We start from the raw sequence: 24,897 nt of genomic DNA, 5'->3' as shown, positions 1-24,897 counted from the left end.
GACCAAAAGGTCTCTGAACAAAAGTAATACAAGTAATAAAACTAACAAATAATGAAACCAATAACCCTTACACGCAAGTCATTCATGTTAATTGTTTTGAAACTTGTAGCAGCCAACTCTAAATCATGCACATAGCTTTGTTGTTCATGAATATGTCACTGTGAGGGGTTAATCATAAGACTATATTATAAACAATAATTGTAAACAATCTGAACAATACAAAGGCACATTGTACATTCTCAATGTTTAAGGAAAAGGGGACAGCTGGTTAGAATTAAAATATAAGAATCTACTTTTATAGTTAACCTTAAGAATATTAATTAGCTAGTTATTCAAATTTAGTATCATGCAAACAAAACTGCAATGATACTTTCCACTTCATAATGAATAAACTTACATATGTTATCATTATCCGAATAAGCTGACACTTACTGTTTGGAGCAGCCTGGTAAAACTTTTCTCTTTCAAAGCCTGAGCACCTGTTGCTAGTAGAATCTGTGTCTTAATTTCACTGCAGTCTACTTCTCGTGTATCAGGGTTCAAGTCCACTAAATGAATGAAACAGATTTAGTGTTAGCAACTGCAAAGAAAATCTGAATAAAAAAAAACTTTCACATACAAATGCTGAATACACTTCAATGCAGACATATTTATGGTTTTGCAAGGTAAACAAATAAAATATACAGCATTCTGCATTTGCCCAAAATGTGCACAATACAAAGTTTCAGCCAAGAACTTAAAACAGTGTTTAAAAAATGGATGAATTACTTTTCTCATTATAGCACTGTTAAGTCCAATAAACACATGAATAATAAGGATTACAAGAGTACACCCAAAACAGACATGAAGGTTGTTTAATCCTGCATGGGTAATATGTGAATTGTGTGAGGACTCCATATAGCATGGTTTGGGGGTTTAGGGTTTGGATTGGTAGCAGGAGTTGAGGAGGTTAGATTTATAAATACAGGCCTGTCAAGTGATAGTTGAACATTTAGCTTCTTCAAACTTTTTTCACAACTAGACTGGTTAAAACAATTCTCCTGAACATGTAAACTGAAGGTAACTGAGGTTACAAGGTGATAACAGCCATGAGCCAATTGACATAAAACCTTGCACTTCATAAGAAACTTGAGACATGTTTAGGAAGGCACCATGAAGTCAGGAACAAATAAGAAAGGTTCAGAAAGATAAATAGATAAAAAAAAAAAGTCAGATAAGGAAACACAAGTGAGAATTAAAAGTAAAATGACCAAATCCTCACAACACATTGGAAAATGTACTGACACCTCTGTTTAAATATGCAAGGAGGAACCAAAAGGGGATTGTTATAGTGATGGATGAGGTTCAGTAAAATGCTCCCCCAGACAAACTGAAAATTACAAAATATATAAAGAATTAGGTTTTATCATTAACAAAAGTCTCTAAATAATTAACACAAAAAGTTTGTTGTTGTTTTTTTAGAAACAGGGCCCTGAATAATGTTTGGGACAAAGACACATTTTTCCATGACTTACTCCTCTGCTCCTCAGTTTAAAACTGCAAATCAAACAATTCAGATGTGATTAAAGTGCACATTGCAGACTTTCATTTCAGTCACACCATGTGGAAATGACAACGCTTTTTCCACGTGGTCCCCCCATGTTAGGGCACCATAATGTTTGTAACATAGCAATGACATGACAGCTTATTAAAGCGGTCATATTTAGTACTTTGTTGCATATCCCATGCATGTAATGACTGCTTGAAGTCTGCGAATCACAGACATCACCAGGCGCTGAGTATCCTCTCTGGCGATGCTCTGCCAATCCCCCAATGCAGCCGTCTTCTGTATCTCTACTCATGAGGTCTTCTGAGGATTGTAGACTTACAGGGCTGAACACAATACCAGACTCTGCCCTCATGACTAGCACAGTTCCCAAACACTGCTTTGTTCTATACGCACAGAAATATTATAAAAAATAAATGAAAATGGCAAAACTTTAGCAGGTAAAATCGGTTAATATAGACAACTTACCTACAAACAAATATCTTCTGTATCTTAAATGGCAGCCGTGGCAAGGAGACACTGCTAGTAAAAAAGACATTTTATGGCACTTCTTGACCTGGCCAAACCATTTACAAGTTGGCTATTGTAGTTGTCTGTACTATTGTTTACTTGCAGCAAATCTGTATTGAAATACAAAGAAATAGCTGCAAATTAATTGAAGAAAGATGTAGGCAAAACATTCTGCTGACACCACCACACCAGAAAAAATGGCTTGGGAGACCCAGGGTCCACCTAATGTCAGCTCCATAAAATGTCTTACTTGCATTTAGATTGCTGAAAAAGTCAGTAACCTAAAATTAAAGGCCTTTGACTGGCTGATAGTGACATCAATATGCAAAGGCTTCCTCAAGCACGAGTGCCATGTGCCATTGTTGTAGAGGAGCTGCTGAGTGCTGTATACAGTAGATGCATAAAATTCACAATCCTTCACTTTCTGCACACTTTATTGTGTAGTAGATATTATATTAAATGAATGTATTTGACATTTTTGCCCATCGATGCTAGTGAACTCATTCAAATCCTGTGTTATTTGCATACCACTTGTAGTGGCAAGAACACTATTAATACATATGATTGTTTAAAATGTATAAAAAACAAAAATTCATGTTCTTGCTTTATTTTTTAGAGGTTGTCACTGTTTTAATTAAATTGGTATAAAAGGTTTTGAATATTTTAAAAATGGCCATAACATATAAACACAATATTTTGCTGTAAATCTTCAAGTGCTATGGCTGTGTCGGCACTGCCACACTTGGTCGGATACAGTTAACTGTCAGACAAAGAATTAAACTTTTGTGAAAAAGTATTTTAGGATCAGAATCACTTTTATTCATTAGTTCTTTATTTACAGGAATTTAACTTGGCAACTTTGTAGCTGCTTACAACATAACACAGCATCACATACAAAAATAAAAAACCATACATAAATCACAAACAGTTGGAGAATAGTGCAGTTGTAAAGGAGATGTGCAAGTGAGTGCATGATTGTATGTGTTTGCCCATGAACATATATGCATGTACATATTCTGTACATACACACACCTTCATACAGTATATGAGAGACCACATTAGTAGTGGGAAGAAACTGTTTAGTTGTCTATTATTGTTAATTTTAACTGACCTAAAGCATTTACCAGAAGGAAGTTTATGTAACACGTGATGAGCTTGGTGAGACGAGTTCACACTGATCCTTTTGACATGGTTTGTGACACGATGCATACAGGTCTGCAACAGGTGGAAGAGCACACTTGATTATTTTATCAGCAAACCTCTCAACACACTGCATTTTATTTTTAGAAAGAAGACAAAATAGGCTACAATGAATAGTCAGGTCTGCTAAAAAGATCATTGGCGCCAGTCTTTCCCCCCCTTACAGGACCTGTACTATTCCAGAGTCATGAAGCCAGCAAGGAAAATCAAGCCCTCACATCCAGGCCACAACATTTTTGAACCTCTCGCTTCTGCCAGGCATTATAGACTAAACTTTGCCAAAATAAGCAAAATGGTTTATTTCCATAGACCATAAAGCTCACAAATAGATAATCTGGCTGTCCTTGCTCAGTATGGGCACAAACTCAATATCTCGCAATATTCTTTACATGTAGTTAATGTGTATATATTTCAGCATTTCCTGCACTTTCTATGCATATGCTTACATTGTGTGTCTTGTTTTTATCTCAGGTGTGCACTTATCAATTGTGTGTATGTCTGTCATGTGACTATACTTGGCGAGTCATCCAGAAACCGGAGCCAAATTCCTTGTATTTGTGAATACTTAGCCAATACACGTGATTCTGATTATTTAGCCAATTCCTGACTTGTTTGTGTGCTTCCTTTTCACCAGCTTTATAGACAGCTTCTTTTTCCTGGTGAAGAATCCTTAGTTCTGAGGTGAGCCTTAGCTTTCCATTGTTATAAATCACAATAGTTTTGCTTGGAATGCAAGCATCTTCTCAGAAGTTAATATAAGATGTCACAGTATCAGTCAGCTCATGAATGTTTTTTCAAGTATTTTTAAAAAAATACCAATCAGCCCAATCCAAGCAATCTTGTAATGTTTCAACTGACTCAGCAGTCCATGAATGTAGTTTTTCTTGCTGGTTTAGCTGATTTCAGCCTTTGTTTATAAGTGGTCAGAATTACCCTGAGGAGTGTTATAGCTTGGTATGCATCACATATAGTGCAGGAGCAGTGATCCAGAGTCTTCCCTTACCTGGTTGGGCATTTAAAAAGCTGTTTACATCTAGGAAGCACAATGATTAGGTCTGCGTGATTGAAGTCAACCATCACTATAACCCTGGGAGTATGCATGACTGTTCTCCAAACTAGTGACAATTGCCTCTGCACTTCATTCATGTTCGCCTCAGGCAGGATGTAAACTGTGACATGAATTGTTGAAGAAAATTCTTTAGGTGGACAGAATGATTTACAGTTAATAGCGAATAATTCCGGATTGTAATTGCAGTGCCTGGACAACATGGAAACGTTGTTGCCCCAATTTTTTTCAATTTAGAAACAGACCCCCTTGCCTTTTCCCTTGTTACAAAGATCTGCATCTCTGTCTGTTCAGTAAAGCAGGAACCCCGGCAACTTGGGAGCGATGCATTAAGCAATGTTTCAACAAAGCTGTTTTGAGAAAATGAAGCTTGTTGATTTTGTTCCTCCATGATCTGACTTTAAATAAAACCAGATCTGGAACAGCAGCTCAAAATCTGTGGCTCCTGAAGCGCACAAGAAATCTTGCAAACATCCCTCTTCTCCGTTTCAGAGAGTTACCTGGCTGGGAGGTCAAGTTTGCAGTCAGAGGGCTTAAAAGGAGTATATCTGTATGTAAGCGCCCTTGATCAGCTAAAGCTGAAAAAACTCTGATCCCGTTAGAAAGAAGGTGATTTTGTGGGTAAATAATTCTTTTTTTGTTACAAAAAATGTCAAATATGTGCACTTTTGTTTTATGAAGTCTATGAAATGGATGTTTTCCCTCACTTCAATGGGGAGTATCAAATGGAGGTGTTGTGGGTTGGGGGTGAGAAAAAAGCTAATGTTTATTTCCAATACTTAAAATTATGAAATGCTGGTACTGTACCGTTTGAAAATTTGGGTTTTTCGGGACAACCCTATTATAGGCTGCCTGTTAAGTCCAAGCACTACTGTATACTTACCTTCCAAACTTAAGGGAGAGAGCTGTATCCTTTGCAAAAGAAAATGTGCAAGAGAAAGATTGAATTGTTGTCTGCAAAGAGTTATAAAGGAAGGTGCTGACCCTTTCAGTTTGATTCTAGTTCTTATACTGGGCTTGCATATACTAACTCTATAGGATGATAATGTGTGCAAACATTCTTTAAATCCAAGTTTGGAAAAGCAAGTTTTCAGCTACAGGTAAAATTTCGTTACAACAAACTTCCAGGGACGTAAAAAATATTTCGTTGTAATGAAAATTTCATGGTAATGGGATTCTGTATTTGTCACTATAATGCTTTCTTTAACTTGCGTCCAGGCGTTAGCAATCGTTTCAATAGCTTCTTTCACGTTAATTTTAATCTCCTCCTGTCTACAAGTTATACTGACAAGAATTTTTCTCAGCATTTCCCTGCAATAATACACTTTCAGGATGAGAACGATACCCAAATCCAATGGCTGAAGCACTGCAGTGCAATTGGGAGGGAGGAATTCAACACGAACATTATCTAAATGTGGAATCATGTTGTGGGCAGCACAGTTATCAATCAGAAGCCGAATCATCCTTTTCTTCTTCTTCATATTGTGAGGTTTCTGAACTCTTTTGGGATCCCCTACCACCCCCCACTCAACAGGAATGTCAAGCTGAAGTGCGTCCCGAAGCGTGATTGCTGCGTCTGTGGAAGATTGTGTGTTCGTTGCCAGGGCAGGGCAACAGCAGGCTCACAGTGCTGCAGTGAAGTGCCGCAGAAGCAAATTGTAAAAGACTGTGGTCGTGCTAGACATCCCTGTCTTGCACCCCCAAAACACGAGGCTGAGTCTCAGTAATTTAGCAAAACCAGCTTAATTCAGCTTGAAACAGGAAGAGCACGGTTATTTATTGTAACGTGATCTACCACTCTCCTATACATAGACACAGCAGTAAAGCAGGGTCGTGGCCAGGTTAGTGGCCAAGTAATCCTGTTCCCTGCATTTACAATGTTCCTTGCATCACCCATCGAGATCTTTTCTGTTTGCTTCGGTGAAGAGCCGCAGCAGAGCTGTGAGCCTGCTGTTGCCCCGTTAATGGATAAACTGTCTTCCACAGAAGCGGTGATTGCATTTCGGGATGCTCTTCAGCGCGTTGTCCTGTTGGCGGAGGTCCCAAGAGAGTTTAGAAACCTCACATTTTCTTGAATGAGTTCCGCATTAATAGGAATGTTTCTTGACCGAGCATCACTGAACCACATAAAAACTGCTTTTTCGACGTCTTCAAATGCAGCAGTTTGCATACGTTTGCAACCCAAGATTTTTCTTCTTTTTTTGCTAGGTCTTTCAAGAAATTCCGAATTCACTGGCAATGTCTTTTTTCTATTTGCCACAATTGAGAGCTGCAAAAATGTAAAGTTTTTTTTTCTAATATGAACGGTTATCGTTTTTTCGTGTCTGCCGTTTCTATAGGAGGGTGACAATGAGTTAAATTCCAATGGATGTTTTTCAAATGTTGATGAGCAATAAGAAAATGGTATCACGGAAAACCACAGAAAACAAAAACAGCAAAAAAACAGTATGAGGAAAGTTTGAAGAAAGAGAAAAAAATACAATGTTTCTGTTTGGGGATCGTTGTGCGCAACTGAGCTGCAACCACAGAACTAACTGCCCTGTGGATGATTCATTCAGGGATTCCAAGGTCTTTTGGGCACTTTGTTGTAATGAAAGTATCTGCTGAATGTACTTCATAGTACTGTAATGAGATTTCTATAGACTCGTGTCATATGGGGAAACAGTCGGGACCATAAAAATGCTTCGTTGTAATGAAAATTTCGTTGTAAAGATATCCGTTGTAACGGAATTTTACCTGTATTCATTTTGGTAAATAGTTTACTAATTCCTGAGATTCAGGAATTCAGTACAGACAGAATATTCTGTAAGACATTTTAAAACTGAAAGCTCTGAACAGTGGAGGAGTGCTCATTTTAAAATTAAAATATAAAAGCAGCTCTGGACACCATCTGTTTAAAAGAATGCAAGATAAACTTGAAGTATTTAAATCATATGGGCTTACTAGACACACTTTGACGCTTCAAACTCTACCTGGAAATTACGCATTACTTCAGATTTTGTCTTAATAATTCCAGAACAAGTAACATATACAGTGGTGTGAAAAGCTATTTGCCCCCTTCCTGATTTCTTATTCTTTTGCATGTTTGTCACACAAAATGTTTCTGATCATCAAACACATTTAACCATTAGTCAAATATAACACAAGTAAACACAAAATGCAGTTTGTAAATGGTGGTTTTTATTATTTAGGGAGAAAAAAAAATCCAAACCTGTGTGAAAAAGTAATTGCCCCCTGAACCTAATAACTGGTTGGGCCACCCTTAGCAGCAATAACTGCAATCAAGCGTTTGCGATAACTTGCAATGAGTCTTTCACAGCGCTCTGGAGGAATTTTGGCCCACTCATCTTTGCAAAATTGTTGTAATTCAGCTTTATTTGAGGGTTTTCTAGCATGAACCGCCTTTTTAAGGTCATGCCATAGCATCTCAATTGGATTCAGGTCAGGACTTTGACTAGGCCACTCCAAAGTCTTCATTTTGTTTTTCTTCAGCCATTCAGAGGTGGATTTGCTGGTGTGTTTTGGGTCATTGTCCTGTTGCAGCACCCAAGATCGCCTCAGCTTGAGTTGACGAACAGATGGCCGGACATTCTCCTTCAGGATTTTTTGGTAGACAGTAGAATTCATGGTTCCATCTATCACAGCAAGCCTTCCAGGTCCTGAAGCAGCAAAACAACCCCAGACCATCACACTACCACCACCATATTTTACTGTTGGTATGATGTTCTTTTTCTGAAATGCTGTGTTCCTTTTACGCCAGATGTAACGGGACATTTGCCTTCCAAAAAGTTCAACTTTTGTCTCATCAGTCCACAAGGTATTTTCCCAAAAGTCTTGGCAATCATTGAGATGTTTCTTAGCAAAATTGAGATGAGCCCTAATGTTCTTTTTGCTTAACAGTGGTTTGCGTCTTGGAAATCTGCCATGCAGGCCGTTTTTGCCCAGTCTCTTTCTTATGGTGGAGTCGTGAACACTGACCTTAATTGAGGCAAGTGAGGCCTGCAGTTCTTTAGACGTTGTCCTGGAGTCTTTTGTGATCTCTCGGATGAGTCGTCTCTGCGCTCTTGGGGTAATTTTGGTCGGCCGGCCACTCCTGGGAAGGTTCACCACTGTTCCATGTTTTTGCCATTTGTGGATAATGGCTCTCACTGTGGTTCGCTGGAGTCCCAAAGCTTTAGAAATGGCTTTATAACCTTTACCAGACTGATAGATCTCAATTACTTCTGTTCTCATTTGTTCCTGAATTTCTTTGGATCTTGGCATGATGTCTAGCTTTTGAGGTGCTTTTGGTCTACTTCTCTGTGTCAGGCAGCTCCTATTTAAGTGATTTCTTGATTGAAACAGGTGTGGCAGTAATCAGGCCTGGGGGTGGCTACGGAAATTGAACTCAGGTGTGATACACCACAGTTAGGTTATTTTTTAACAAGGGGGCAATTACTTTTTCACACAGGGCCATGTAGGTTTGGATTTTTTTTCTCCCTAAATAATAAAAACCATCATTTAAAAACTGCATTTTGTGTTTACTTGTGTTATATTTGACTAATGGTTAAATGTGTTTGATGATCAGAAACATTTTGTGTGACAAACATGCAAAAGAATAAGAAATCAGGAAGGGGGCAAATAGTTTTTCACACCACTGTATAGAAGTATTCCTGTTTTATATATTTGGGTTACATATTTATCTTGTAAGTCACATTTTAAGGTGGGTTACAAGTAAAGGATACAGTATAACTGTTTACACACACTTTATATGTATTTTTTTATAGGTGGAGCACAAACAGGAGTGAAAAGACAGAGGTGGGAAGTAACCCAGAAATCTTAGGTTTGAAAGTTCAAAGTCTAAGCCTCTAAATTATACTTCCTGCCAAATATTTTGCAATCTTGGCTCTCTATTTTAACTTTATCTCATGTTTGAGAATAAATTTCTTCCTCCACATTTTTTTTTTTTTTTTTAATCAGCAAGTACAATGACTGGCCCCTTTATTTTGTTTTAAAACACACTTAGCAACATTTCCACTTCAACTGTACTCAGTAGGATTTCAAGAGAACATAAAATAATGTTATTGTATAAAGTAGCTGACCACTATGACATTCTATTTATACCCATTAAACATTTCACATTTCCAAGAAGTCCTTTGTTTTAAAAAAAAAAAAAAAAAAATTGTGCAAATTCTTGTGCCATGGCTTACCACAAACATTTATTCAATGAAAAACTAACACTAAAGTCAATATTTTCCAAATTATTTATAGTAGTGGTTATTTTAAATCCTTCATTAAAAATCGTGATTTTACATTCCCATAAAATATAGGACAAATCTATACACAAAAATGGAGACGGGGCTACTAATCTGAAGGTAGACATTAACATAAACTGTAAGAATAAAACTTGGGCCTCAGACAAGAAAACTGCCCTTCTTCCTGTTGTACCAAAGATTCTTGTTTGTTGTTGCTGATGTGATATCTTAACAGCTCTGTCTGTTTCAAGAAGTTTAAACAGCTTTAAAAGTCTAAGCTTAGTGCTATTTCCCTCTTATGTTCTGCTGTTTTGTCCTATGTTGCCTGTTTAGAGGTGTGTATGGGTGTTTTCTGAGCTAACATTAGTCTTGAGTTAAAATAACCAACTTCGAAGGGACCATTTGCCCCTTGCAAGATATAGTATTTCTTCTTCAACTTGACCTAGCACCAGTTTTGTCTTTTTCTACCAAGTCTACACTCTTCCAAAACACAGAACAATACATAAATATCTAATCATCATGTTTTCCCAATATTTTAGTCTAGTCACTATTGCATTGCTATACCACAATGCATTACTGTCACTGTTTGATTAAGAGTCTTTTAATCTTTTCACCTAATCACGCTTTTATTTATTTATTTTCCACTAAAGGGCTTTGCCCCCTGCTCGCTTCACTCGCCAACCCTAAGGCCAGTGCTATGCGCTAGCCACTTTGCAGTTCAGCTGATCACGTATGGGGATGCGGATGTACAATTTAAACAGATTATCTTCATGGGAATTGTTACACATGCATAATAGAACTAACTATTTTACATTACAGTGAGTAATTAACCATATTAAAAAATAGTAAAACATAATAATGTTAAAGTAAATTACGTTTCATGTTACGTTAGAGGTATTCGTTGCATTATATGATTTTGTTCTGTTTGGAATTGAAATTAACACGCAAATACTTTTTAAGCTTACACTTTTACTATTAAACTTCAGTAGAAACAATTTTTTTAATTAAATTTTCGTCAATATCGCATTGAATTTTGATTCTGTGTTTGCACTTACATCGTGACAAAGCAATGTATAAGTGTCCCTGAGTGAATTTAGTTTCTTTCTTTCTAATAAATAAACCGACTTTTACAAATGTTTGTCTCTGTGATTTGTGAATTTGTCTTTGCAAAAGCTATTGTAATGGGAAACTGTTAACGTTTTAATACGAATGGCATTTTAAGTTCTCCTTTGGTGTCTAATGTTATCCACGGGAGATGTACTACATTAATATTCTTGGATACATCCTTCTTTCTACACTACTTTGGACGGTGGAAGACCATACGGTGCAAGCTATTCTAACAGGAAACTGTTAATGTTTTAATACGAATTGCATATATATCAAGATCTCCTTTGGTGTCTAATGTTATCCGCGGGAGAAGTACTACATTACCTTTCTTGGATACATCCTTCTTTCTACAGTAATTCAGGCGGTGGAAGACCGTACAGTGTTAACAGTTGTAGGTATTCTTCAGGATATTGTAAGTTGATGTTTTCATCTTCTGCATAATCACCGCCAACTGTTTTAGCATAGTCTATCGATATCCATCCATCCATTTTCCAACCCGCTGAATCCGAACATAGGGTCACGGGGGTCTGCCGGAGCCAATCCCAGCCAACACAGGGCACAAGGCAGGAAACAATCCAGGGCAGGGTGCCAACCCACCGCAGTCTATCGATATGCATTTAACCAATTTGTCGTGTAACCAATTGTCATTTTTGGCGTTAATTCGTTTGACTTCATCGTTTCTCTGTACTAGGATTGCCCGTGTATTGATTTTTTGTGTTGACAACCCTTTGTGATGAAGTTCTTCAATAAGATTTGGATATAACACGTCTTCTTTAACTGGGAACTTAAAGTGTGGAAAACGTTAAAATGTATAAGAGCTGAGAGTGCAGGAATTGTGTCTGACAAAAGCATTCACACGAATGAGAAGTGAGAGTACCGTGTGCATGGCTGAATAAGGCTGAGAGGAGGGCGTGACTTGAAAAAAGTCTTCTCTCGTCCCAGGATTTTTTTATATACAGGCAGACCCCGGGTTACGTACAAGATAGGGACTGTAGGTTTGTACTTAAGTTGAATTTGTATGTAAGTCAGAACAGGTACATTATTTTAACAAATGCTATTGTTGACCGACTGTGACCAAGTGCTCTGCCAATGAATGATGGAGTTTCACCTCTCTCTGACCTTTTTATTATTTCTACTTTATTTTCAATGGTGATGGTTTTTCTCTTCTATACTGTATCACCACCATTTGCATCAGATTTGTGTTTCAGAGACATTCTTAAAGGGTGACGACAAAAGATTAAGATGAGCTGTTCTGTACAGCACTGTACACGCTATCACAGCAGATTAGGCACCAGTTGTCAACATGTCTGATGTACTGACAAGAGACAACTTCTTCCTGCTATGTACGTAACAGTACAAGCAGGCTTGCTATTGAGAATGAATGGGAGTAGCGAGGGGCGGTTCACCACCCACCCACTACACAGTCACCTCCACTACAGTATGCAGCCTGCAGCGTGCGTCCGCCCACCAAGAACGAACACGGTGCAGCCAAAGGCATGTAGTGAATCGCCCACCACCGCCCCCACTCAACAGGCAGCCACCCGAATATACTATAATGCTACCCCCCGCCGCCCTGTTCACCCTCAATGGCCTCCGTTCAGCCACATCCGGGTCACCGCTTGCAGCATTACCAGCCGCCCACCGAAAATGATTCGGGGGAGCCGTGTGAAGTGGGCGGGCAGTGAAATGCCCTACACTGCTCTATCCAGCCTGCGTCCAGTCAGGAGCAGTAGCTGCGGCAGCGTAGTAGGCGGACAGCGAACCACCCCATTAAGCCTCCGTCCTGCACACGAGCGATAGCTGTGGCCCCAGTGACTATGGACCATGGGTCACCACTCAATTGCCGCCGGGAGCCGCCCGAGGGACACTACACTGCGCAAGCAGCAAAATCGCACCCCTCCAGCCACTACTTGCAGCATCCTCCGGCCAAAGATGACGGAGCGGCAGTTAATGAGGCGCATGCGTCACAGCTGCGGCCTCATTCGTAAGTCGTAGGTCGAGTGTCCGTAACCTGGGGACTACCTGTAATACATTTATTTTCAAATTATTATTTCTAATTATTCCTGCTTTCATTTGTCAGAAATGACAAGTACAAGACTATTACTAAGTGATATAAGAAATGCTGTGTCTATATTATTGAAAACACAAAATATATAAATACTTGTAAACTTTTGTGCATGTCATCCTTATTAAATGACAGATTATAAAACACAGCACAAAAATAATGCTAAATCAAAGTCCAATTTTAATTAAGTTTAGTAATATACTCATAAAAATTGTAAAATTCCAATCCTTAATTTATATAGCAATGTGAATTTCTTAGCACATATGTCTTTTGCACAGTTACCTGGTGGATTGTAACGGTCACCCAGTCTACCATCCCAGGCACTATCACTGTCATCCTCAGAGTCAGAATATGACTGAACAAGCTGAAGTCCTGTTTCTCCACCTCCATGTACCAGCCTGACTTGGCCCCTCCAATAAAAAGAAACAGAAACATTAAATGTATATGCATGTATTCATAATACAATCCGCCTAGACTAGGACTGCTGGGTTAAGGTCAAATTATATTTAAATAGAATCGTCTTGCTGTGAAGTATTTTACAGATCACTTTTTGGACATTTCCTCCATGCCCTATTCTGCCTATACCTATTCGTATCTTTGAATCATTTTTGTATACTATCATTAGTAAACCAGGTATTTTTTCCATCTTAGAAACATCTTGTCATAAGGCATTTTTGCACACATTCACTACCCCATTCTTTGCTCTTGGAACAAAAGTGCAAAGAACAAAAATAGTTCACTGGTGCCCTAAAAGTATTGTTCATGTCCATTTCCATTCCACTTCACTCTTAAATCTGAGATTCCTAACTTGGTGCTGCTTTATGCTACAGCTATTAAGCTTCCATCAAAGTAAGCAAAAGCTGGAGTTTTTTCTCATTAAAGACAGTGTAAAATAACTACCATATTTTTATTGTCCTTTCGTTATTAGAAAAGCTTTGAAATATAATAATAAGAAACAGTTTCAGTGTCAGATATGCTCAGTTTAGTTCTCAGCAAAAGCATATTTTTTACACAGTCACCTGTTTGTTAGTTGCTGACACACAATGCCTGAAATAATAATGCATAATGAAAAATGTTTCATTTTTGCTGTAATTATAAAAGGGGATTTTTTTAAGTAACACCCATTTTATGCTTTGCACATACACTGCAAAAATGTATGATATTATTTATTATGTGGAGCAGCACCAACTATTTAAACAATATAAAACACCCTGACATAAGCAATGGGAAACCCCCCTAGTATTCTTTGTTAGTCAAGTCATTGAAATGGCTACTCATACACCCAGGAAACAGACATTCAGACAGACAGATTTATAGAACTTTATTTGTTCCCAGGGGGAAATTTGGCTTTTTACAGATGCTCTTTAAATATGGAGCATCTGTAAAAAAGGCTGCTGATTGCACAACACCGGGAGTGTAGTAGGGTCCCCCGTTAATATGAAAAATTCCTACATTAAAATGCTTGGTAAATGTAAGCTATAAGCTTATTACAATAAGAAAAGCTGAAAAAGGAAATGGACAGTAAAAGTCTGAACATCCTTTGAACTAATGAAGTTAGAAGGAAAGGAAATTAAAAGATTAATTACAAAATTATCTACTCATAATGACAAGAATTACAGGGAGGAGTGGCTTTGATACTAGACAATACTACTGGAGAGTGTGTCATGAAGCTGTAATATAGTATGTCTGTGTTAATCATTTCACTATACAGTATGCAAACCCCATAGACATGGTGGTAACATCAGTGTATATACGGTCAAGAGACACAAGGACTTAGGCTGTTTATGAAAAGTTAAGATGTGATGATTGCAATGATTGCATATATGATTGGAATGGGTGAATTCAACATACTACTTGGAAGAGGCTCTGGTGAAGAAGAGAAGTATGGCCTATAGGAAAAAAATAGCAGAATAGAGATATTGGCAGATTTTTGAATGAGAAAACTCTTCCTGAACCATGTTTTTACAAGAAAACAGTGAGACTGTACATGTTGAGGGCTGTGTGTGATGTCAAAAGATTTCAAATGATTAGGTCATTGTGTGATAAAGGTAGTGAAACACTGGGAAGAATGTCTGCTTTTTCTAAGTTTAGATGTCAAAACAAACCATGAAGAAAATACAAAGAAGAAACTAATTACTAATATGCAATTCTACAAAGCTGAAAGGTAAAGAGTGCAGAAAGTTTACAGAAGGAATATGAGAAAAGCTATTAGCAAAATTGTAGGAGTATAGATCATTTAAACAAGATGTGGTTGAATATGAAGCAAACACTCAGAAAAGTAAGAAAACATCAAAAGGGAGAAGAAAAAAGTGAAGAAACCTTGGATCACGCAGCAGATGTTAGAACAAAAAGAGTGAATGGGAAGGTCCACAGGACAATAGTGAGACCAGCTATGTTATATGAGTTGGAGACGGTGGCACTGACCAGAAAGCAGGAGACAGAGCTGGAGGTGACAGAGTTAAAGATGCTAAGATATGCACTGGGTGTGACGAGGACTGGCAGGATTAGAAACGAGTACATTAGAGGGTTGGCTCAGGTTTGGAGACAAAGTCAGAGAGGCGAGATTGCCTTGATTTGGACATGTGCAAGAGGAGAGATGCCGAGTATATTGGGAGTAGCATGTTAAGGATAGAGCTACCAGGCAAGAGGAAAAAAAGGAAGGCCTAAGAGAAGGTTTATGGATGTGGTGAGAGAGGACATACAGGTGATGGGTGTAACAGAGCAAGATGCAAAGACAGGAAGATATGGAACAAGATGATCTGCTGTGGCAACCACTAACGGGACCTGCCGAAAGAAGAACAACAAGATAAGAAGAAAAAAAAAAACAGTACAGGAGACAGAACAACAAATTCAGATAAGGATAGATGAGGTGAGAGAAACTTGCTGGGAAGACAGATATAGGGAATTGGAAGAATTAGACAGAGCTTGACAAACTTATTGTTTAATAATAATTATAATTAAATTATTTATATAGCACCTTTCTCATGTTTGTTCACAGATAGCAAAAGACAAAAGGAACAAAGAAAATCGTAAAGGGGTATTAATGATGGTGACTGAATATATTAAAATGCAATAGAGGAAATAAATTGAAGAACTGTAAGAAAAAAGAATCAGAGATGCTCCGATCGATCAGCTGCCGATCTAAATCAGCAGATTTTTACTAAAAAAGACTCAATCACAAAAAACGATCTATTCAGCCCTTGCTTTTCTAGGCTTTACTGTAATTTAGTTGCACTGCTCCTTTATGAGAGGTATTACAGTAATTGAGCCAGTGGTGTCATTTTTTTTTGGCAGTGAACCTCCTGTAGTGTAAACAAAGCAAGTCAAGGCTCGTTTTACAAGAGAGCAGAGACATGATTGGAGTATTAGCCTTTAAGCTAAAGAAAGTGGACTAAAGTCTTCCTGTGCAATTTAACAAACAGCAACAAAGTTTGCTTGAGTTTGGACAATGAGCTTGTTTAAAGTGCAGCAACTTTTTAATTGGAAAAAGAAAAGAAAAATACAAATCTTGATGCAGTTATTGCATGCAAGGGATATGCAACCAAATATTAAGTATTTTTGACTTTAATTAATTGAAAACATTCTGTTCCAATACTTTTGTTCACTTGAAAAACTAATGGCTTTACGTTACATGTGCTATATTCTATCTTCTTCTTCTTTCGGCAGCTCCCGTTAGGAGTTACCACAACGGATCCTAACCCTAATTGAAAACAACTACTCTCTCTCCAAGGAGGATTTGTTTTGCCAACATGCTCGCATCACTTATGCATTAGCAGCGGGAGGTAAAAGTAAAAGGGATACAGTTTTACTGATGTCAGCGGCTAAGCAACTTTGTTTTTCTTCGGAGGATACGTTTTGCCGACGTGCTCGCCTCACTTGTGCATTAGCGACGGGAGGAAAAGTAAAAGGGAAACCGTTTTGCCGATGTTAGCAGCTAAGCGACTTTGACTTGTTCTGAGGTTTCGTTTTGCTGGCTGGCCCCGCTTGTGTTATTAGCGGCTAAGTGAATTTTCTGTTTCCTCAGAGGTGGAGCCCTTCCCTGACTCCACCTCTCACTTCCGGGCCGGACAGACACACACACACTTTCACGATGTACATTCTGATATAAGAATAAAGGTTGAGGAAAAATAATGATAAAAACTACTTAATTTGCAGTAAATACAAGAAATGGGCTACAAATTAAGTTGGAAATTGTGGGATAACTTGTTTGTACTGTAAATAAAATTACTGGGCTGACAAATACTAAAACACAAAACCACTTACCATGGTTCTACATTAAAGGATAACTCTGAAGAGAAAAAGCACTGGCTAAGGTTAATTTACGAAAGTAGATTTCAAGACTATCAGTTCACTAGACACTGAGAGTATAGACAGAAGGAAAATGTTTCAACTGAGATGAGGTTATCAATGGAATCTCTGAAGGTTTTGTGTTTGGGCCTTTACTTTGATAACAATGATTCAGAAAAAGTTAACAAGGACATGAAATGTGTAGATAACAGCAAAATGGGAGGAACAACAGAAAGTGAGAGGGTTGGGAGCATGTGCTGATGGCAGCAAAAATTCAGAAAAGAGTCCATGAATGAGATGTTTAATGTTGAATTACAAATGTAAAACCTGGCTCTATGACTATACTTTACATCGCGGAGTACACTGTGTATCATACACAGTATATATTTGTCCATCCCCTTTGCTAAAACTCCAGATCCTTTGGTCAAATACCAGATGAAATGTAATTACGGGTAAATATTGCCGATTAACAGTGGTCAGCTGCCTATTAGGTATCTGACATTTTACAGATACACATTATAGGAGGAAGTCCACTGCAATTATTTTTCTGAAGACTCCTGCAAAATATCTTTCAAATTTAAGGCTGGGCCAGTGTCAGATGGAATACCTTTAATCTAATACAGTGAAAGCTCAAGCAGGTAACTTCACCGAAACTGACATTCACATAAATGGAGGAGACTAAATGGCTGGTCAATGACCTCACTCCAGAAGGTCAATATTTGCTCTGACTTCCCTATTTCAATTCACATGCACACAGCCCACTGAAATATGCTTAATTAACCTGGAATGTGGGAGTTTTTATGGATTTTGACCGTTGTTACACTTCAACAGGAATGCAATCTCTTTCTCTCTCTCTCTCCCCTGTATTTACCAAGGTTGTTGATAAAACATTTATCAGTTCTGAAGGATAAATATATCTGTTCATATAGTGCTAAAGAAAAATAACTATGAACATATAAGGGGCAAGGAAATACATTACCGGGGACTCAAAAACTCCAGAAATCAGTCAACAGCAGAGGAGCTGGGTGTAGTAATCAAATATCCTGCAAGTCTAGGTAATCAAAGTGCTGACTGGCATCATGTTCAGTTCATCAAGTACGTATTTCTGGCTTTTATTCAATGACTTTTGCGTCTTTTTCCTCTAATCTACCAAGGCAGATTTTTAAGAGACAAAAACGGCCTTGCTTTTCTACACTGATGTGACTTGTTGATGAAGAGTTTGTTTCCTATGGACAGACTTTTACTCAACGAAATTGCACTGAACTCCCGAGGTAATAAAGGGTCCAGAGAAATGTCACTCATAAAACTGCATTTTGCAAGATTACATCACACCTGCACACACAGTGTTGTCAGTCAAAGTGTTTTTGATGAAAAGCAATGTTTGCTGCTTGACTCATCCCATATTTTGCCAGATCCCACTGCCTATAACTTATTTCTGTTCCCAAAATTAAAACTGAGACTTAAGATAATTTGCTACAGTGGAAGAAATGCAGTATAAAATGCCAGAGGCACTAGCAGTTACAAAAATTGAGTACAGAAAATGTTAACAGCAATGGGAGAAGTGCAGGGAAAAATGTATTGCATCTCAAAGAAATAACTTTGAAGGTGACATAACACATAATTGTTGATTTATAATATTTTTAACAGTTCCAGGAATTTTTGGGTTATTTCTCATACTTTGGTTACACTAAACACATAACACTCTTAAGTTTGGGGTCATGGCATGCTCCTCTTCTGGCTCCTAGTTTCATCAACTGGGTTGGATACACAGTGCTGTGTTCATTTTTCAACACACTCACATTTCTCTTTCAATTGATAATGGTAAATGATTCGCTATCTCTTGGTCTTCTTTGGGAGGTGTTGCAGAATATTATTTGACAGTAGGAGAAGCAGAGGTCCAAATGATTGCAGTGGGATTTTTTTTTCATCCTGGACAAATAATCATATGTGTTAATAACAAAATGTTAATGTTTAACCCTCAAGATTTCCTAGAACCATTCTTTCCTTTACATGAACCTGTCATAAAACTGAGATCTTGCAATACCATCCTTCTCTTTATTTTAGAGTTTTGCAACTCTTGGATGACATGCAGGATGTTACTTTTTGTGGCTTCATGTTCTCTACAACTAACTTGCAAGGTGTTTTCATGGATGCCCCATCAATGGTCGCATGCAACTGCAGCTAAAAACACACCTAGCATTTAGCTATACTTGTGACAGTATCTGCATAACCTACTGATCCCAATACTATAGTGTAGCTATTCACACTGCCATTCAATTCCCATGTTGCATTAGCTTAATTTTACTAAACAGACAACTGCATAAATGGGTGTTGAGCTATGTATGTTTTAAAACTAATCATAACAGACAGCTTGTCTTTCATTTTTCTCTGGATGCAAAATCGTATTATGGAAATGTATATGCTAAAACAGCTACCTCCGGAGAAGGTAGGCTAACACTTGAGCCAAATCCACGTCCTCTTCACTTCTGCCCTGGCTGTTGCTCCCAGAGCTTCCCGATGTACTTGAAGAGGCAGATCGACTGGCAGTGGTCCGACTTCTGCTTGAATCCTCTCCAGCGGGGGTTGGGCGAGCGCTGCGGGCGGTCCGTCCATTTGGCTGGTCTGCCTCGCCGTGGCTCTGCTCGTCCTCCTGTTCGTTGTGACGCTGCCTTGACATGTCAGCACTGGAGCTGCTGCGAGAGCCCATCAACTGCACAAGCACCGCCTGCCCAGAAAAAGAACCAACAAGACAGGCTGATCACAGCAGTAACGGAGAGCAGGAAACAAAAAATGGAGCAGAAAAGTGTCACCGCGCTGACACCTCGGACTTCACCGCGACTGGCATGAAAACTTGTACAGGAATATTTATGACTATCATATATCCGATTATGTAGTGTTATTCTGAAAATAAATATATACATTGCAAAGGCACTATTCCACTGTTCCAATAACTGAAAAGAATCTGATGCAAGGAGCGAACAGCAACCGTCATGGGCTTCATAAAAACGAATCCAACAAATAATTTGTTTTTCTACTCTTTTCAACCTTAGCATTCAAATTATAATCGGGCATACCTGGTGTCACAACGCTGAAAATGAATCGAATACTGTCTTCTGCTGCCGTCTTTGTTTTCGGCTCACGAAATTACGTAAATATAAAGTAATTTCTTCGTTCTGCCTCGCCTCTACAAGCTCTCTAGGGCGCCATGTTGTTTACATTGCCGCTGCGTTTCCCCAGAGTCACATGACCTCTAGTGTCCAATAACCATTGGAAAGGAGAGATCACCATTGCGGCTCCGATCTGTGATAACTGCGCCGTAATGGCGCCAAACGTCAGAGTTCCGCGCAGCTCTGAGCACGTGGCTTCGTAATACAAGCAAAACTGGTGACGTCACAAAACGCTACCCTCGTACGAACGCGCATGTTCGCATCTGGCTTTTGCACACGTGTACCTATTAGAACTCCCGTTTCCTGCACATGCTACTTTCGTAACCTGTTAAACATTTTTGACGCATGCGCCTTTCTTTATTAATGAAAAAGTCTTATTTTCTAGAAACGGTTAGTATGACTTTAATTTTAAATGATGTTATTTACAGGACATGCCACTGTTAATGCATTTAAGGTTTTCCTGGGCTAGAAGTTCAGCTGTAAGATTTTTTTTTCCATTACACATAAACAAATTTGTCTGGTAAGGTTGAGTGCATCACCCTTCCATGGCTGCAACATATGCTTGCTATTACTCAAATTTTTAAAAATGGACACCACCCCAGTTTACTAACAATGAAGGACTGTTGCTGTCCACTTTGCTTGTTGTTAGGTGTCATAGAGTAGTTTCTGACTCCTAGCGACCCTGTGTACAACAGAGCAAAACACTGTCTGATTGTGGACGATCCACGTTTGAACCCATTGTTCCAGTCACTGCGCCTATCCTCCTTGTTCAGGGCCTTCCTCTCTTCCACTTTCCTTCTACTTTGCAGAACATAATGACCCTTTCCAGAGATTGCTCCCTCCTGACAACGTATCCAAAGAATGTGAACTGTAGTTTCGCCATCCTTGCCTTGCCTCTAACAAGCGCTCTAGTTGAACTTCCTCCAACACAGATCTGTTTGTTCTTTTTGCGGTCCATGGTATGTTCAATATTCTTTGCCAGCACCATGACTCTAAAATGTCAGTGCTTCATCAATTTTCCTTATTCATCATCCAACTTTTACACCCATGTGAGACGACTGAAAATACCATTGCTTGGATCAGACACACTTTAGTCCTTGAAGACACATCTTTGCTTTTTAACACTTTGGAGAGGACATTCACAGCAAATTTTCCCAGTGCAATATGTCGTCTGATTACCTGACAGCTACTTCCATGGACATTGATTGTGGATCCAAGTAGAATGAAATTGTTCACAACTTCAATCTGTTCTCCTTCTGTCTTGATGTTGAATGCTGATTCAGTTGTGAGCATTTTTGTCTTCTTTATGTTCAGATGTAGTCCATATTACAGACTGTGATCTTTGATCTTCATCAGTAGAGCTTCAAGTCCTGTTCGTTTTTAACAAGCACGGTTGTATCATCTGCATATCTCAGATTGTTGATCAGTCTTCCTCCAATCCTGACACTACACTCTTCTTTGTATAGTCCAGCTTCTCAGATGATTTGCTCAGCATGCAAATTGAATAGGTATGGCAACATTTTGCTTAGGCGTTCCTAAAAGTGCTCCTTTTACCTCCTGGTGGCATCCCCAGTTGAGCTCAGTGGCACTGCCATGTCAGCTCACCACCCTCAAAGTGGAGGCTGATGGCCAGGTGCAGTGCCAGCCAGGCAGGAATGGGGCAGTGCCAGGCATACTTGGCTGTGACAGTTTTGGGGGCTGTGGCTGTGAATTGTTTGAACATTGTCAAAGACTGAGCAAAAGCAATTTAAATCAATGTTGATTCTGATATGCTTAGTTTTTGACTTGGAATTTGGAATTCAGACCTTAGCTTTTGTTTTGCCTTATTCTTTTGTATTGAGTAATCTATTCACGGTTGATCATTAGTCTCCTTCAACATGTGCAATAAGATGCTGCAGATGTTCTATCAGACGGTTGTGGCAGCGCCCTCTTCTACGCAGTGGTGTGCTGGGGAGGCAGCATTAAGAAGAAGGATGCCTCACGCCTGGACAAACTGGTGAGGAAGGCAGGCTCTATTGTTGGCATGGAGCTGGACAGTTTGACATCTGTGGCGGAGCGACGGGCACTCAGCAGGCTCCTATCAATTATGGAGAATCCACTGCATCCACTAAACAGTGTCATCTCCAGACAGAAGAGCAGCTTCAGCGACAGACTGCTGTCACCGTCCTGCTCCACTAACAGACTGAGGAGATCGTTCCTCCCCCAAACTATGCGACTCTTCAGTTCCACCCGGGGGGGTAAACATTAACATTATTCAAAGCTATTGTCTCTTTTTTTTACCTGCATTTTTATTACTCTTTAATTTAATATTGTTTTTTGTATCAGTATGCTGCTGCTGGAGTATGTGAATTTCCCCTTGGGATTAATAAAGTATCTATCTATCTATCTATCTATCTATCTATCTATTTATCTATCTATCTATCTATCTATCTATCTATCTATCTATCTATCTATCTATCTATCTATCTATCTATCTATCTATCTATCTATCTATCTATCTTTATAATCAATAGAAAGGCAATATTGCTTGGCTGAGAGCTCCTTTAAAGCTGGTAATATCACCTGAAAATCTGCAGTTCAGCAGGAAGTCAAGATCATATATGTGAGCTGCAAAGTTGGCAGATTTAGGGCTAAAACAGTAACAATAATCCAGGTTCTGTCCTGGGACTGTTGCTTTTTTTATTTATATTAATGACATATGTTCCGGTACAGTTAGTAAACTTGTGAAATTAGAAGATGATGCTCAAACTGGAGAAATGACAGATGCTGAGGAGGCAGCAAAAATAATTCAAAAAGACCTGGGGCCTCATGTATAACACCGTCCATAGAACTCACACTATAACATGGCGTAAGCACAAAGCAGAAATGTTCGTACGCACAAAAAAATCCAGATGCATAAATCTGGAGAAGGGTATTGCTGCAGACTGGAGACATTATGGGCAGATCTGAAGGCGGGATAACTGTGAATCAAATTCAACTACAGCAAATCATATGGTGCTAATTCAGAACTTTGACGAATGAGATTATTGTTACTCTATGACAATCAAAAACTCACCTGTCCAATTATCAACGTTTGAAGTTGTCTATCAAGTGTAACTTTAACCAAACGTTTCACAGTTCGTGATCCCTACCTCTTTGAGGTTCCGCCTTATAGAGTTTCCTCTTAAATAACCCGCTGTTGTACCAAGCGACGAAACTCCATTAAACTTAAGGAGACAAAAAAAGAAGCTGTGGCGATGAAATGAGAAGAAATGAAAAAAAAAAAAAGAAGAAGCGCTGAAACTAATTGCTCGTATTTTTGACAATGAAAGTAAGTGTGCTTTGAAATGAAAACGTTTGAAATTTGCAGTTTCTTTCGTATATTCGTTCTTTGTTTTGCATGGTTATGTTTGTACCATGAACCTTTACGTTCCTATTAATAATCATTTTCACTGTAGTAATTGATTTATATTCAGTGCTTGAAGTGGACCGGCACTCAGCGGTACCGGCAACTCTTCAAATTCCACAAAGCAAGTTTCACGAGAACTCCTTGACTGTGCATGGAAAATGGAAAAAAACTTATACAAGCATCTTGGAAACGCTTGATCAGTTATTCTGTCGTGAAGCAGGTTTTTGATAAAGTTCAGATTGACTACAGTGGTGCACGATATTACCTTTTATTCTTTTCAGTTTAGTTCCTAATGTTGGAGTAATGTGTCTAAATTGTAATACCAAATAATCTGCAATGTTTTTGTACCGTCAATTTTAATAGAAATTCATGGTCAAGATATTCTTGATGGCGGCACGGTGGCGCAGTGGGTAGCGCTGCTGCCTCGCAGTTGGGAGACCTGGGGACCCGGGTTCACTTCCCGGGCCCTCCCTGCGTGGAGTTTGCATGTTCTCCCCGTGTCTGCGTGGGTTTCCTCCGGGCGCTCCGGTTTCCTCCCACAGTCCAAAGACATGCTGGTTAGGTGGATTGGCGATTCTGAATTGGCCCTAGTGTGTGCTTGGTGTGTGGGTGTGTTTGTATGTGTCCTGCGGTGGGTTGGCACCCTGCCCAGGATTGTTTCCTGCCTTGTGCCCTGTGTTGGCTGGGATTGGCTCCGGCAGACCCCCGTGACCCTGTGTTCGGATTCAGCGGGTTGGAAAATGGATGGATGGATGGATATTCTTGATACCAGGCATGTTGGGCATTTTAGTGTTGACTGCTATGACAGATGGCCAGGACCATTACCAGAACGCCGGCTGGGTGGAAGGACCAAGGGAGAGAAGCTCTTTTGGGCAGTATTTTCCCCGAGACACTAGAGGGCAGCCCCCCGGGTTGCTACTACACCACAGGTCCCCACAGGGAATGCCGGGTGTTGTTGTTTGGAGCAGCCCTGTTTGGCTTCATGTGTGCCGCCCGGGGGTGCTGCAGCTACGGCCGAACCCTTTGATGCACCATTTCTTCCACATCCGGCAGTGCAGCCGGAAGAAGGTCAATAAAAGCCTGGGACACTTCTGGGTGCACTATAAAAGGAGCCGCTTTACCATCAGTCAGCGAGCCACAATCGGGGAGGTGGAGGACAAAGCTTGCAAGAAGGAGTGGAGGTGACAGGAGAAGAGAGAGAGAGAAAGAAGAAAGGACTGTGTGTTATTTGGTGCTTTGCTTGAAAAACACTTCCCCAGTTAAATAAAAGCTTGCTATCTGGAAATCCTTTTGTCTCAGCCTGTCTGTGTTGGAGTTTGGGGAACGG

The 24,897-nt window shown here is 39.3% G+C and overlaps 1 protein-coding gene across 1 annotated transcript in view; it reads right to left on the bottom strand.

Annotated features, from left to right (window-relative positions):
* Positions 1-20,318, bottom strand: part of dcaf11 (ddb1 and cul4 associated factor 11) — a 35,980-nt gene extending 15,662 nt beyond the window's left edge. The window contains exons 1-4 of the mRNA XM_028793692.2: positions 20,090-20,318; positions 19,451-19,740; positions 13,011-13,138; positions 433-548 (exon numbers count right to left, since the gene is read on the bottom strand). Of these exons, the coding sequence (XP_028649525.1) occupies positions 433-548; positions 13,011-13,138; positions 19,451-19,722 (516 nt within the window). The 5' untranslated portion in view covers positions 19,723-19,740; positions 20,090-20,318. The remainder of the gene's footprint in view (positions 1-432; positions 549-13,010; positions 13,139-19,450; positions 19,741-20,089) is intronic.
* Positions 20,319-24,897: the final 4,579 nt, after the last annotated feature.

The sequence above is a fragment of the Erpetoichthys calabaricus genome, chromosome 2 (assembly GCF_900747795.2).
Source record: "Erpetoichthys calabaricus chromosome 2, fErpCal1.3, whole genome shotgun sequence".
Lineage (NCBI taxonomy): Eukaryota > Metazoa > Chordata > Cladistia > Polypteriformes > Polypteridae > Erpetoichthys > Erpetoichthys calabaricus.
This window is presented reverse-complemented; position numbering and strand designations above follow the sequence as displayed.